This window comes from Pleuronectes platessa, chromosome 15, assembly GCF_947347685.1.
Source record: "Pleuronectes platessa chromosome 15, fPlePla1.1, whole genome shotgun sequence".
NCBI classification, from domain to species: Eukaryota; Metazoa; Chordata; class Actinopteri; order Pleuronectiformes; family Pleuronectidae; genus Pleuronectes; species Pleuronectes platessa.
This window is the reverse complement of record NC_070640.1, coordinates 6,699,866-6,716,857: the sequence shown is the minus strand read 5'-3', so window position 1 is coordinate 6,716,857 and position 16,992 is coordinate 6,699,866. Positions and strand designations below refer to the sequence as shown.

The 16,992-nt window shown below is 41.6% G+C and overlaps 1 protein-coding gene across 1 annotated transcript; it reads left to right on the top strand.

Annotated features, from left to right (window-relative positions):
- The first annotated feature begins 10,288 nt into the window (after positions 1-10,288).
- LOC128457382 (organic cation/carnitine transporter 2-like) lies at positions 10,289-15,998 on the top strand. The gene is made up of 10 exons (XM_053442049.1): positions 10,289-10,696; positions 12,575-12,678; positions 12,768-12,922; positions 13,017-13,188; positions 13,316-13,442; positions 14,123-14,223; positions 14,345-14,559; positions 14,920-15,102; positions 15,446-15,581; positions 15,920-15,998. The coding sequence occupies exons 1-10, from the start codon at positions 10,289-10,291 to the stop codon at positions 15,996-15,998; spliced, it is 1,680 nt and encodes a 559-aa protein (XP_053298024.1).
- The last annotated feature ends 994 nt before the right edge of the window (positions 15,999-16,992 follow it).

Genomic DNA, 16,992 nt, shown 5'->3' with positions numbered 1-16,992 from the left:
ACACAGGGTTCATACACATTTTTAACCCATGGATTTCCATGACTTTTCCATGACTTTCAATATCTTTAAACCAACTTTCCATGACCAAACATTTTGTCAAATCTCACTGTATACATGCAAAAGAGACTAAATTTAGTATTTAAGGTAACAATGAGAATTTCAAAGCATATAAGTAAACCTTGAATTACACAAATGAGTGAGACAATAGTTTGATTGACGTCTGTTGTAACATATGGCATGTACTTTTCCATTTGTAGCCAAGCATGGTTAAATCTACACTTCCCTGGCGTAGTGCATTATCTCACCTGCTTCCCCACCGAACATTTCAATTAGTATGAGATAGTAGGCCTGCTTATATTTTGAGCGTATTTCTTTTAAAAGCATTTGAATTAATTAAAACTCAGCGTAAATGAACGACATGAAAATATGAATATAACAAATCTCCATGACTTCTCCAAAACGTTTGGGATTTTTTTCAAGCACTTTTCCAGGACTGGAAAATAAACATTTAACAATTCCATGACTTTTCCAGGTTTTTCAAGACCGATGTCCTCGATCCTTCTCGTTACGTTTCGTCCGTAAAGCCTGAAACATGCTTCTGCGACTGCGTCTGCGTCTTTTCACGCCGCTGTGGCGCAAGACTCGTTGTCATTCATGCTTCCCCAACCATTGCGCGTCTTACAAAGCAATTCCGCGCCAGAACACTAGGCGGAGTAATGCTTTTTGTCGAAGCCTGAGAGACGCCTTCTTTCTTCTTCATCGATTGTTTATTTACATAGCTACTGCGGCTCCTTGTAGCCTTTTTCAGGCGGACAAATACGCCAGTCAGTGACAGGTTATACAAGTGGACATACTTTCGGATCTCTTCTGCCAAACGCTCTTCTATTTGGTCCATATTCATTCTTCTAAATCTCCCGTTGTTTCTGCCTGTATTATGGGGCATGAAACCGGAAATGCAGCTCCAGAAGGGATCTAGAGCAGACCAATCACAGCCTTGCGGGCTGAGTGAGCTTGCGGAGCTTTGCCGTAAATTTTAGAAAAGGGGGTCGACACCCGTCAGCACGTAAGGAGGGATACATAAGCACGTAAGGGACCCGGAAGGGCTCTTGCGCTTACGGGCCCGTGAAAACGCAGAAGCATGTTTCAGGCTTAAAGGCCTCAGTATGCTTCTCCGAGTCCGTTTCGGAAGGAGGGACGGACGGATCGGACGGACCCTTTTTGATTTATAGTTCTACGAGCCTTTTTGTTGTGAAAACAATTCACCGCCAGAACAGTAGATGGCGAAACGGAAGTCGAGCTTAGAGAAGCCTACCTGATGAGGTATATAGAAGTCCACGCTGGTTTATTTACGTCCTCCCGGCTCCTCACACACAGTGAACGATGGCAACTAACAGAAAAAGGATGTTGATGACGCGACAGTTTTTGCTGAATAAAGTGACACCCAGCGGGTCAAAATGCTTATGTTATCGTGTCTTAGCGCAGCGGTTCCCCGGTCTTGTTTCCAAACTGCGTTGCTAATTCAACAGCTGCAACAGCTTGAAGCTACACGGAGGCAGCTAGCTTCCCCCCAGCTTCCACACACAGTCAGCAGGGACAGCCGATGCTAACTACTACCAAGTGTTTGCTTCTAACCTGACGGTGTTTGAGAAACAGTGTCATGACAGCCTTGGGATTAAAGTCAGCGGGTTTTTGCGCTGTTCCCACCGCAGTTAGCATTGTGGCTAGCCCACTAGCCCCGTTATCAAAGTTCGTTATAACCTCATGTGACCGTACACACATGCTGTAAGTGCTCTAACCAGCCACCGTCAGCCGGACAACGCCGCTGGCTTAACACACTTGTCACATTAATCATAGAGTCGTAGTTGTGATTTTGGTTTATTGTGATGTAGGGAATGGAACAGGAAGTTTCCATTCCGAAATGCTGGCGTTAGCGGACCAATCACAGCCAAGTGCTATCCGTGGGCTGTCCGTCATTTCGATGTGTAGTTAGAAAAATGAGAGCTGCACGAAAAGCTCTCCGAGGAGCCTCGGAGAGGCACGGAGAGGGCGTTCCACGTTGGAGAGGGCGGTCCTATCTGTCCGTGTCCGTCAAAACGCAGAAGCATACATTGGCCTTAAGTCTCTCCGTGCTTTGTCTCGTAGTGGCGGTTCAAATTGTAATCCTTAAAAACAGCGATCTTTTCTCCACAAACTAAGCACACGGCTTTCCCATTGACTTCAGTAAATAAATACTTAGTAGTCCATGTCTCGTTAAAAACTCTATCTTTCTTCTCTTAACGTGGGCTGACATTTTTGCGGACTTTAACAGCTTTCACATCTCTTCTTAACTCCGTTCGCCAACACATCATCCGCTCGCGGCATTCAGGATGTACGTCAGGTAAATGTTAAAAAAAGGCACCTTCAAAATAAAAGAAATGTTGTTGTATTCTCTGCATGATGTTCACTTATTTACATGTGATTCCTAATATTCCGTTGACCTCACGCGGGCCGGTCACAGACAGCCAAAGGGCCGGATGCGGCCCGGGGGCCGTACAATGCCCAGGTCTGCTGTACAGTGTTGTGCGGGCGAGTGTGTGCGTGTGTGTCCCCAGACATCACACACACACAGGCTCCGCCCTCTCACATTCGCTCAGAGACGCAGAGTGAGATCAGAGCTCGTTCCTGTTAAGCAGCCGGTCAGTGAAAAACAAGACACAGTGTTCAAAAACCAAGTTGAAAAGAAAGTACGATGAAGCCTGTCTTGCTATTGGGTTCATATTGAATGAAGGAGGACATGAGGAGTGATTTATTTGAAAAATAAAGAAAAAAATCATAAATACGACGAGGCCCCCTGGTGGCCGAGGCCCTGGGCAACTGCCCGACTTGCCCAATGGGACGCGCCGCGCCTGGGTGTCCGCTGATAATGTAGTGGGCTGGTCTGGACAGACAATGCCAGGGCTGAATTTTTGTCCCAGTCCACCCCTGCTCATTTCCCTCTGTTGAAGGAGTCTGTTGTTTGCACCTTCTGGTCTCATTGATGCATCAAGTCTACATTAAACTCTTCTGCATCAGACTTCAGCTGCTGACTGAGTTCTCCTTTCATCAGCTTCCATTAAACGTCCATTACTCCATCTCGACAGAGCTGGTAAGTTGCAAGTTTAAAGTTATTCTTTGATTTGCCTTACCAGGTCAGAGCTTGAGAAGATCGTGAAGAACGACTGGCCTCATGGTCGACAAGAGTTAAATCCAAATTGATCTATCTGAATCAAAACTGAATGAGCAGAAATGAAAGGAAGGGAACTCAGCTGTAGTGAAAATTGGATATTCTATATTTATAACATTATAATGCACTGTACCAGTGTGCTTAGTCTATACTAAATCTGTTTACCAGTGGTCGGTCGGTTGACTTCGGGACATGCCTGTCAAAGGCATATGCCACCACCTGGTTAGACCCTGACCTCTGTGTAATGTGCAGTTTTTGTGGGAGCCTGTGTCTGTCAGGAAAGATTAGTGTCAGACTGTGGTGTGTTAGTTGAACCCCACAGCCCCAAAAAGGAGGGAATTTTTTCGGGGGCTTCGGGCTGTACTCGACACAGAGGGACCCACCTGAGGTTCAAACTATAGAAAAGAGGGTAGTATCTACTCTGTGTCCTTTGGGAAAAGCGAATACTTCGTTGGGATTTTCTGATCCCGGTGCCGAGGCCCCGATGGTTTTGAGAGTGTGTACACAAGGCGAAATACTTTCTGAGTTTCCGTTTAAAATCCTGTAAGTTTGCCACCACTGACGTAGTAAAGCTAAATGTAACTGTGGGAGCTCTGATGCTGCAGCAGGGTTTAGAGTGTATGAGTGAATTTTTTTAATTTTCAAATATATGTGATTATGCCAACAAATAAATCATCAGTCCACAGCCGAGGTGAAAACTAAACTGCTGAAAATGTGTTTTAAAAACATTTGATAAAATAAGGCAAATCGGAAAGCAGAGCAAAAGTGTCAAGTTAATTAAATCAGTCCCACGGTGATGAACAGGCAAAACAAGGTGCCTGGACTGAAGCCATGTTTTGCTCCAGAATGCCATCTGGAGCCACAGGCAGATGAAAAGAGCAGAGTTACAGTATGTTATGTATTTTACTGATGGAGACTAGTCTGTTGCTTTGTCATTTTCCCCACAAAGTTAAAAAGGTTATGACAAATGAGAGGAGATTGTAGAAACCAGAGCAGATGAAGCCTTATCCACAAATATCAGTGATAAAATGTTCCTGATGAATGCTGATGAATAAATGTACAAAAGTTTCATAAGAAAACACAATGATAAAGTGAACAATGATTGTTTTTTCACAAATCTACAAGATTAATGTGCTAAATAGGAAGTAAAGGTAGAATGTGTTTGTTCTGACATCCCTGTATGTGAGTCGGTATTCGTTTGAGGAATTTGCTACTGATAGCCGAAGTGATCATATCAGATAATGTGCGATATGCTTGAGGGAATCAATAAAATGGGATTTAGGAATGTATACTTAAGGCTTAGCTGTCCAATAGGATGCAAACACCTACATGTAACATGGAGCTCAAGCGTAAGTTCAGTAAGGAAGACTTAAAACCCCACTCAGATCAGCTGACTGCGGGCGGTCCTAAATATCGGGAATGCCCATGGGAGGGCTTAACCTGTATGCTGTCAGCTGATCGTAGGTGTTCCCAATCATCTAATCAGGCCCGCGCTGTTTCCTTCAGCCAGTCACACAGCAGCTGTCAAACTTTAAAAATCCCTTCTCTTCTCTTCCTCAGCAGTGTCAATGCAGTGACTTGCACAACGCAAGCGGTCACTCATCTAGCTTATTCACATCGCTTTCATTTCGACGTCGGATCCTGACAACGATTATCGTACACAAGAGGTTGGACCCATCATTCAAGAGATCGGTCAAATCCTGCGGCTCGTCGGTGCAAGGCTTCGCCGGTTTAACTTGACGAGGCTCCCATGGGGAGGCGACTTCATGGCTCAGATTCAACACCGCGGCATCATGCCAGCTTCAGGCGGCCTCCTCCTCGGCTCCGTGAGCAGCGGTTCAAGGAAACAGCTTGATTCTACCGGGTCGCAGTTCGGAACCTGATCCAGCGACCCCAGCGGGTCCCGCGCCGCATCTGTTCGCTGTCGAAAAAGTTCAACAAGCGACCTCTTCCAAAGCCCCCTCCCGAAGATAAGTATTACATTGTCCTTTTTAACACTCATAGTAACCACTCTAGCTTTAGATAATATTCTGACCACCACTCTGCAGTCCCCGGTCCTCAGCACACTGACACTCGTCTTAAACCCTCGCACACCGCAGGCGCCGCATCGGCGTATTTATTATCTGATCTGAGACTCGGAAGCATTTTACCTTTTCAGAATCATAAAACCGCGCTCAACTCAAATGGAGAGAAATAAAGTCTCAATGAATCGAAAGATATAGCGCTATGAGGGACACTATGACATTAAGTTTTCACTAGCATTAACTGATTATAAACAACAACATTCTATAGGCAACGATATTATTGTTTTAAAATACTAGAGATGGGTATTAATGCAAAGAATAGAGAGCTGTCGATAGTTTTTTACATTTCAAATTTGCTCGTTCAGTCTTGCTCACTGGAGACATTTTCTAACAAAATAGCTAGCTAAGTTGTTAACATAGCTCATTACAATATTCCCTTTCATTTGCCTCAAGTAAACCTAAATTTAGGCAGGTAACAATTGTTAACAACTACAGAGCCACATTTCGTAACTACCTGCACTTAAAATGTCACTCCGTGCATCATTTACTATGAGCTAAACTCCTTGGCTGTAATCCTGCTGTCTTGATGAGAGACGTTACTTGGCAGGGTGAGAGTCAGCGCAGCAGCAATGCAGACTCCCCAAGGTCCTAGTGCCCGGTTTTATTGTTAAGTATGATGAGAGGCTATTGGATCGTAATTTGAAGGGGGAGAAAACATACAAAACAGAAACGCACTCGCATATGTAGCAGGTTAGAGTTATAAATAACTTGTTCACTTGAAAACAATAGTTGATAAAAATAAAGATCCTAACTTATTTGGGGGGGCTGAAGAACAGTTTAGGGGGAATTCAGCCCCCTAAAAATCGTAGAATACTGAGCATTTTCATGACGTTTAAATACAGACTTATAAACTCTGGAGTGAACAACAATCTAAATTAATAGATAAATTAAATCATTCTTTATATTAAATCGATTCGTTCAACTCATCGTTCCCATAAAATAAATGCATAAATTCAAATATAAATAAATAAAAACAATCTATGAACACGTTTACTTACACGTTAATACACAAACTATCCCCAGTGGTGAGATTATAGGTACACCGCGATCTGATCAAGGTGCAAGCGCAACAGCGACTTCATTTTAAATTGTCAGATGCGTGTTCCTGAGAGGTCCTGCGGTTTTCATCTGCTGGATGATCCCCCCCCCCCCCCCCCCCCCACGATAGTTCCACGGAGTCAGGCACAGCCTCTCTAACTAAATGCTTCAATCATTCGGTGTCCCGCAGTCCGAATTAAAATAAATAAATCAATTGTACAGCATATTCGCGACATAAATCCTCCCATGCAGCTAATACGCCACAAATAAGCGGCTGCTTTCCTCAGCACTTCGCGGTACACATCATCTCATGAAATTCCATTAACTATTCCATCCATGGGACTCGGGACGTCACGCATAAGGTGCCGATCCGACCTGCGTCTGGCCCCATCTGCACAATCACATGTCACAATCAAAATAAATAAAAATAATAATATATTTAGCAGTGCATCTGACTGATTATCTGCAGTTATTCACAAATGTACTGCATCTGTGAGTTTTGGGGATTTTCAAGGACAATGGCGTAGCCTTGGCCTTCTCTATTCGTCCCGTATTCCTCATTGTGGAAACCTCCTCTCTAAAACAAAACAGTTCTTCACCAGCATAAACAAGTTTAATTAAAGCAAACTCTTGCCGCACTCTATTCAGCCATGCGTTCAGAATAGGAAATGCAACTTCTTCAGCCTTCCAAGGTATTCCCTTGGCTCACTAGAACAACCGGGAAGAGTATCTTTTGCCTTCACTCCCTATATCCGTCCTCGCATAAACACATTCCTTTTGAATCAAAGTTTGAAAAAAAAAAAAAATACTGATGTCTTCAAATGCATATAACTGGTGGTGGTTCCGGATCATCTGCTCATTCTTTGAGTGACGCTAGCTATACAGTTAAATTCTCTTTAAATCAGAATTATTTTCATTGCCATGTACATTTGCACATACAGGAAATTGCCTTGGGCACTCTCCTCACTACATACTGCACTACACCTGGTCGGATGACCCCATACGTGCGAGCGGCGTATGTGCACCCTGTATTTTACTTTCGGTCCAGCGGACCTTATTTTCAGTTTTGTCATTTGACTTAATTTCTGTTACGGTGTGCCGTGCCGATTTGCTTTCTGTTGACATTTAATCTCATTTGGTCTTGGACCGTGATTCTGTTGGTCGAATGACCTTTTATTTACGTTTGGTCCTCGCGACCGTTTTTTAAGTTTACATTCTGCATTCACCATGGCTTTAACTCGGTCAGTGGACCTTCACTTAAGTTTGCCATGCCACTTAATTTTTCTGTTGGCGGTGTGCCGAGCCGCTTTTAATTTCTGTTCGTCATGCGACTTAATTTCTGTTGCGATGTGCCATGCCGCTTTGCATTTCCGTTGTTATTTATTTAATTTGGTCTTGGACCTTAAAATTCATTTTTTGGTCGAATGACCTTTTATTTATGTTTGGTCCTTGTTGACCGTTTATTCAGTTCTACATTTAGGACCTGCATTCACCATGGCTTTAATTCGGTCAGTGGACCTTCACTTAAGTTGCCATGCCACTTAATTTCCGTTGGCGGTGTGCCGAGCCGCTTTTAATTTCTGTTCGTCTTGCGACTTAATTTCTGTTGCGGTGTGCCGTGCCGCTTTGTATTTCTGTTTCCATTTATTTATTTTGGTCTTGGACCTTAAAAATTCATTTTTGGTCGAACAACCTTTTATTTATGTTTGGTCCTTGTTGACCGTTTATTCAGTTCTACATTTAGGAGCTGCACTCACCATGGCTTTAACTCGGTCAGTGGACCCTCACTTAAGTTTGCCATGTCACCTTATTTCCGTTGGCGGTGTGCCGAGCCGCTTTTTAATTTCTGTTTGTCATGCGACTTAATTTCTGTTGCGGTGTGCCGTGCCGCTTTGCATTTCCGTTGTTATTTATTTAATTTGGTCTTGGACCTTAAAATTAATTTTGGTCGAATGACCTTTTATTTATGTTTGGTCCTTGTTGACCTTTTATTCAGTTCTACATTTAGGAGCTGCACTTACCATGGCTTTAACTCGGTCAGTGGACCTTCATTTAAGCTTGCCATGCCACTTAATTTCTTTTGGCGGTGAGACGAGCCGTCTTAATCCCTGTTCATCATGCGACTTAATTTCTGTTGCGGTGTGCCGTGTCGCTTTCAAATTCTTCTCAAAATGTTATCTAATTTTGGTCTCGGCCTTATTTCAGTCGTTCAAATTATCTTCTTATTAAGTTCTACATCTAGAACCTGCACTCACCACGACATTTTACCTTCAGTCCAGCGGACCTAATTTTCATCAAGCAACCTAAAAATGTTTGTAGCGGTCGCTTTATCGACATGTAATTACCTTCATATATTTTTGCTCCAATTATGTTTTAGATCCCTGTTTAAACTTGTGAATACCTCTTCATTCACCTCAGATCTTGTCCACTCGGGGGCGTAGATGCACTCCAACGAGTCATCTTCATATTTTTTGGATAAATGTATAACTATCGTCGTTTTCCAAAGTATGTATTATCCTCTAGGATTCTACAACACAAGGTAAGACTCACCAGTATCTCACTTCCCCTGATCTACATTCTTCGTCTTCCTTCTTTTGGGGGTATTCCTGTAAGACGTTCTGCTCCACCCCCTTCTAATCCTGATGACATCACACAGGGGTCTAAAATGCCAAAGACTATAAATATTCGCATTCTCTGTGCACTGTAAAAAATAAACTTGTTAGAGTAAAAACCAAGTCTCTCCTGATTGAAATGGAGCTCAAGCGTAAGTTCAGTAAGGAAGACTTAAAACCCCACTCAGATCAGCTGACTGTGGGCGGTCCTAAATATCGGGAATGCCCATGGGAGGGTTTAACCTGTATGCTGTCAGCTGATCGTAGGTGTTCCCAATCATCTAATCAGGCCTGCGCTGTTTCCTTCAGCCAGTCACACAGCAGCTGTCAAACTTTAAAAATCCCTTCTCTTCTCTTCCTCAGCAGTGACTTGCACAACCCCTCCTCCACCCCAATCTCCTCCAGTCCTGAGAAGAACATTCATCACCTCTTCCGGATCCCGATGACAACCGATCACGGACTAAGCTGGCAGCTGACTGCCTGACAACAGACTGTTACTTGTGGCATCCATTGCACTTCTGTCCATCCTGGAAGAGGGATCCCTCGCATGCGGCTCTTCCTGAGGTTTCTACGTTTTCCCTCAAGAAGGTTTTTTTTGTAGTTTTTCCTTACTCTTGTGAGGGTTAAGGACAGAGGATGTCACACTTAGGAAGTCCAATAAGACAATGCTCATACATGGACCATCTAAACAAACGATTGACCAATGAACCACCACCTGCTCCACCCCCTTCTAATCCTGATGACATCACACAGGGGTCTAAAATGCCAAAGACTATAAATATTCGCATTCTCTGTGCACTGTAAAAAATAAACTCATTAAAGTAAAAACCAAGTCTCTCCTGATTGAAATAGAGAGTGACTGCTATTCTAGCCATTCCTGGAGGATATGCTTTAAGAACGGGTGACACAGGGTGAGGAAGACATACTGGGATGCAGTGGGAAACATCTTCAGACTTTGTGCGGTGGTAATTGCTCGTGTTACTCTGTTGATGTTTGCGTATTGTTCAACCTTCTGGTCACATTGATGCATCAAGTCTACATTAAACTCTTTTGCATGTTAGATCAACTGCGGACTGAGTTCGACTTTCACCAGCTTCCATAAAACTTCCATAGCGGTAATTATATTAGTTATTATCTTTCTGCAGTAATAAAATTCACCTCAAACATCACTTGATGACAAAGTTTTTTATTTATAAGTAACTGAGTAACTTCCAAGATCAGGTAAACCCGCCATAAAATCTTCCACCGAGCAGCAGGTCATTCTCTCTGTAGTATTGATCAAGTTTCTGTGTGTCTTCCTTTCTTGCGTCCTTCCTTCTGTGTTTCTAAATATCAAAGATATTGTTGAGATCATGGTAAACTTAAAAATCAGGGACTATGACAGCATCACATCTTTTCTTGGAACTTGGGGACCTTTCCAGTTGAGGATTTTTTTGGCACTGGCTATCAGCTCCTTCCCGAATGGCTTTACCGGCGTCTATATAGTATTTGTGGGTGATACCCCACCTCACGAGTGCTATATCCCCGAGAACTACAGCATCAGTGAGATGTGGAGAAATGTTACAATCCCACTGGAAACAGTCAATGGCATCGAGAAGCGCAGCTCCTGCTCCAGGCTCAACTTGGACCTAGTCAGGAACTTCTCCCAGAATGAACTTGTTCCAAATGTGGATGTAAACATAAGTGAAGTTCCTCTGGAAAGTTGTTTGAACGGGTGGACATACAGCAACCAAATCTACCAGTCCACCATTGTCACAGAGGTGAGCAGACAATTCATGAATGAACTTCTGAAGATGTTTATGTTTTCTGGTATTTAGTCGGTTTTTTGTAACTATTCAGGAGGGTCATAGTAATGTAATCTGTATCCCACAGTTTGACCTGTGCGATAATCACTATAATCGATCAGAATTTTAGGCAATTTGGAGAAAAAAAGTTATCACAAAGAGTAATTGGCAATAATCAAAAGCGATAATCAAAAGCGAGACAGGAGACTTTGAATTAATTGAAACATACGTATGTGTAAAGTCCAAACCAAACCTGCTAGGATAACAAAAATGCTTGATTTACGATAGGACAAAGCCCGGTCAAAGGCCGAACTTTTAATCATTTTTAATGATTGTGTGATTGATGATTAATGACTTTTAATCACACACACACACAAACCTCGTCCCGTTTGCTATTGTGAACCAATACTTTAAACAGTGTTCTCACATGAAATAGTTCAAAAACTAAAAAAAAAATAGTTTCAATTACATTAGTGACACTAGTGACTTGATTTAGTTATGAGGAGTTAATAATACCAGCTTTGTATGTTTAAACTGCCGAGGTTATTGACTGATTTAATTGTGTGTAATCAGTAAAATAAAGCTGAGCATCATCACAGATTCTAGTTCATAACAGGAGATGCATTGTTTCTGGATATTTACAACCGAAACTATCAGCCATGAATGGTGTATCTGTAGCAAAGTAAACCGACCCCAAAGAAAAAGAAAACAAGGATTCCTATCATTTTCAGCGAGGAGTAAAGGAAAGACAACATTTGACATGAATCTATTGGCAGAAATTTAATAAAAGATAATCCTTGGGAAGTTTTCATTAGTGTGTGATCATCTAAATTGTACGAATTGTGAGTCCTCTTTACGGATTAAAATCAATTTAATATATCATTTTGTTTACTAACTGGAATGATTTTAAAGGTTCAGTGTGTAGAATTTAGTGACATCTAGTGGTGAAGTTGCATGTTGCAGCTGAAGACGCCTCACCTCACCTCCCCCTTCCAAACACGAAAATGAACCTGTGGTAGACGTCAGTGGTCATAAAGAATCAAAAGGTCTTAAGTTTGTCCAGTTTGGGCTACTGTAAAAAGCATCAGTAGAGAGGACCCGCTCCAGATGTAAATATTAAGTATTTAAATATGAAGGGCCCATTCTAGGGTTAAAAAAATCCTACAATTTGGATGAAACACACGTGCAAATATCACTTGGGTTATTTGATATTACATTTCTGCTAATAGATCCCTTTCACGTAAATCTTACACAATGAACCTTTAGGTTATAATTTCACAAAATTAACTCACGAGACTAATATCAGTTCTTAAATTTTGAAACCTTATGACCATAATGATTATATACTGCTGCGTGGGTTAGTGTAATCAGTATTTCTTAGATGTGGGAGGAGACAAAGATTTTTTGTTCCTGTATGTTGAGATATATTCATTATGTACTCAGATGTATATGTAATGCTGTATTGTAATATGTATATATGGTTACGCCACAGGATGGCGCCAAGGTACAGGCTATAAGAGCCAACCTGCTATATGTTAGTGCGTCAGTTAAAGTAGCTCTGACCGTGAGACTGATGTGTCAGCAGCCTGTTAATAAATACGCCAACAACGGCTAAAGATAACGCCATCATTTATTCTTTCCTCCGAATGCAACGGTAGCTGCAGCAATAGTGCAACACAACTCAACACTGTATGTCAATGAGTCTTAGCCGAGCTGAGATGTTAGAGGGGAACTCGTTATTTTCAAATACTTTTCATAGCCTGTACTTTAATACTTTTTTAGTTTTCTACTTGAGAGAATAATGTGAGTACTTTTACCACCTCTTGTTACTCATTGCACTGATGGATTTTGCAGTGGGACTTGGTTTGTGACAATGCATACAAAATGCCACTGACCACCTCCATCTATTACCTCGGTGTGCTGTTTGGGGCATTAATCTCAGGCCAGATGTCCGACAGGTCTGTACACTGTTTTTTTTATCATTGTTTCCATTATTTATATTTTTTTTCTAACTTACTCAAACCTAATCTGCTTTATGCATACTCAGGTATGGAAGGAAGCCTGCACTCTTTTTCATGATGATCCTTCCAACTTTAGCGATCACGGCCCAGATATTCTCCCCGAGCTGGGAGGTCTTCACATTTCTGTTCTTCTTGGTCGGTGCCGGGGGATTTTCCAACTATATCATTGGATTTGTGCTGGGTATGTTTTACCATTAAGGATGCAGCGTTTGGTTACTGCTTAATGTGTCAGGTTACTTTTTGAAAAATTCTCCTTTCATTTATCAAAACTACAGGAATAGAAATCCTAAGCCAAAATTTGCGAGTGGTCTTCTGCTCCCTTGGGGTTTTCATGGCCTCTGCTGTGGGTTACATGGCAATGCCCGCGGTGGCTTACTTCCTCCGTGAATGGCGGATGCTGATGATTCCCATGGCGGCCTCTGGCCTGATCTACATCCCTCTGTGGTGGTGAGAATAATAAGAAATGATCTTCTCACACAGCAGCCTTTACATTCCTTTGTAGTGACTTTCAGTTAATGACTCGGGTGTGATGGTATCAATAGAATCAATCAGTTTATTTATTTCAACTCTCCAGGTTTATACCAGAGTCGCCTCGCTGGCTGCTCTCTCAGGGACGCATGAAAGAGGCCGAGGCCATTCTGAGACGTGCTGCCAAGGAAAACCACATCGAGGCTCCACAAGACATCTTTACTCAAGCTGAGGTCAGTTCATCAGCAAGTTTACGATTTGTATGTTTCGGGGTTGTCCGTTGGGTTGTCCGTTGGGTTTAGGCAATCCTTTCACATTTGGCACAAACATTCACCTTAAATTCCAAAGGTCTAATTCACGGTTGCCTGATGAACTCCGTTTATGATTTTCTTTTAACATGATATCTTAAGATCGCTTTGACTCATGGATAACCTAGTTAGAATTTGGTGGTCAAAGGAGAAGGTTGCTGTGAATTCGCAAAACACGTGATTTGCCTTTTGAGTGCGATACCTCAGGAAGTTTACTTGGACTCACCGATAATCAGATTAGGTGAGGGTAGTCAAACGTCGGGGTCAAAGTGGGGTCAAAAACTATTTTCAGCTTCTTCAATATGATATCTTAGTTGTCACTTGGAACCAAAGATGAAGTAATTAAATAATGTGGTTAAAAGTCAATCTAGTATATAATTCTGGGGTAAGAAATATGTAGAAATGTGTAGACAGAAACTGCACTTGTTGGCAGAGGCACAACAGTGTGGTAATTGTAGTTAGTTGTAATATTTCATACATCCTAAAATGTTAAAAAATATATGTAACCTTTTTTTTATCATGTGTACCATGTGATCTCTAGGCTCAGTGTTGCGTTTCAGGTTTTCCTGTTTTGTTCGGTAACTTATCTTCTTGTTTTTTCCCAGATTGACAACACACTGGGCAAGAAAGAAAATAAATACAACATTTTAGACATCTTGAGGAACTGCAACCTGTTCTCCATCACATTAATTTGCGCGCTCCTGTGGTACGTGAACCATTTCCTGACATGACATGAAACCATAGACTGTATATAAAGATGGACGACATGACCGCTCCTCGAAAGTGAAGCCAAATCAGCTGGGTTCCTGTTCTTCATTTCTCTGCAGGGTCATCATCACACTCAGTTACTACGCTTTAATCCTCAACACGTCCAACCTGCATGGAGACCCTTACATAAACTGCTTCGTGTCTGCTGTGACTGAGGTGCCAGCTTACCTAGTCGCTTTATTACTGCTGCAGCACTGCTCCAGGCACATCTGCCAGTCGTCTTCACTCTTACTCGGGGGCGTGATGATCCTATGCGTTCAGCTCGTCCCGCTTGGTAATGCTCAAATCGGTAGCTCCGGAGGCACGAGGGTGACAAGTCAAACTGTACAAGCAGCTCACATAAATATGTTGATAAATAAATTAACACAATGATGAATATGCTAAGACATTTAATGGAACGCAGTAAAGCACATACTTATAATTAAAAGTACTCTGTGATGGGGGTAAAGGGCCAATGTATTACATTTAATACAGTTACAGATATTTCAGTCAAAACTTCCAATAACTGTAATAAATGTTAGCCTTCACATTGCCATCACAAGGGCTAATGCCACTAGCATAGATATCTTGCTGACAACTCATTCGATATTTTCTATTTGCTGTAGTTAAAGTTGTCCCTTTTTTGTTTCCTTAGATTTACCAATTGTGGCTGTGATCCTCGAGAATCTGGGGAAGTTTGGCATCACGGTTGCATCGGCTATCGTGTACACCATCTCGTCAGAGCTCTTCCCCACTGTTATTAGAAACACAGCAATGGGGTGTTGCTCCATGTCTGCTCGGATTGGAACCATCATGTCTCCCTTTATCATTTACCTGGGTACGTGCAAGTCGTTTCCCAGTTGGCACAAATGATTCATATTTCTGGAGAATAGAGCTGCAGTGATCAGTCTGAATCTGAATCTGCAAATATTTCAGCCATGTTCCAATCAAAATGCCAAACATTCTCCGGTTCGAGCTTCTCACATGTTTACTCGTACATGCCAGTAAATTCTATATTCTAAGACAAGCTACCACAGTTTGGGGAGACCCTGCCTTAATCTGCAAAATGATAGTCTTATTTTCCTCACCAATAATCATTGAACAAATATTATACCTATTTAAAATGTTTCATTTGTATTTCCTCTGCCTTCCTCGTGGTTATTATTTTCCTCTCTATGTAGGACAATACTTCAGGGGACTGCCGTACATATTGATGGGGACTCTCGCCATCGCTGGTGCCGTCTTGTGTCTCCTGCTGCCTGAGACTTTTGGGAAGACGTTGCCAGAGACCATAACACAAATGCAGCCGGTATGGAGGTGAGTGCACCCAGCGAACCTACTGGACTGATCCCAGTCTTGTAACATTACTGCACAGAGGGAGCCAATGCAAAGATCACAGTCTTAAAGTTTGACTCAGTTTACGGTTTAAGATATGACGTTAAAAAGTAACTTGTAAGTGCAACATTCTCTCTTTTAAGTGTTTTTTTTTATATGTTTTCATAAAAATGCAATGAATATGAATTATTGACTAGTTAACCGCTGACTACGCTTTTAATGTGCAGAGTTGTTTAATGTTTACGGGGTAAACTGCAGCTGTCCCATGACCTTTGATGTCACTCTTACTGTAACCATTATCATCATTATTATTCAAACAGGAGAAGAGGGAAAAACCAGAAGGAAGCTGAACATGGAGAGAGCGCGGCTGAAAATCAGACTAAAGAATCCAAGTTTTAATGACTTATCATCTTTTGTTTATTTGCATTGTGTTTATTTGACTCTAACTAGACACCAGGGAGTTGTGCTATGAAACAGGATTTGTTCTTATCCTTATAACTCCGGGTTTACTTGAGGATTTTCAGTCCTAAGAAGCTCGTTCACTTCTCATCGCGACAAATGACCTAACTGTGTTTCTTTTAGCCTTGATAAAGTGTTTATACTGATGTCAGTACATGATGGTGATTGGTCAATTTCAGTAAACCCCACCCCTTTTATGTGCACCAACCAATTATCAAGAGAAGGAAAACCTGGGTTGACTCGTGGAGTTTATAATAATTAATAATCCCATTTGTTGGTTAAGGTCATACAGATAACTGAAACCTATCCTAGGTATATTGAATTTTTTTGTTATACAGGCCCTAGGTGACACATTTTATGAAATCTTGTTGTTTTATGTTTGGTTGTATGTCTTTGTATTTCAAAAGTTTTAAATAAATTGTATCCGTCTAATCATTTTTTGTGCAGCAAGTAGAACATTTGAGACTAGGCATGTTTTAAAAAGACTTGCACTTCTTTTTATTTTTAGACTTATTTACAGTTCGTTTGTTTGAGTGTCTGCATTTTCGCCGAGATAAAAAACTACTTTAAAATGATTTGGTAAGTGGACAACGTGGATTTAATATTGATTACAATGTCTTTTACTCATGTCTCAGTTACACTAGCAACCTTTAAAGTTTTTTAAGCATCTGATGATGTTGTAAATTTCACCAATAAAGGATTTCTAAATGTCTTGTCTCCTGCAATGGCTGTATCATTCCTGAGATCAGGGAGAAGCTTCGGGATAGATTTGGTTTATATATGATACTTAACCATCTCTGAGATTTCTACATCCATCACTGACTTTAATTTAGTTGTGCTCACACAGCATTGACAAGTTAATGACAGGGCACAATCATCTCGCCCTAGGCCATCTTTTCATTATTCGTATTCTTATTATTCTTATTATTATAAT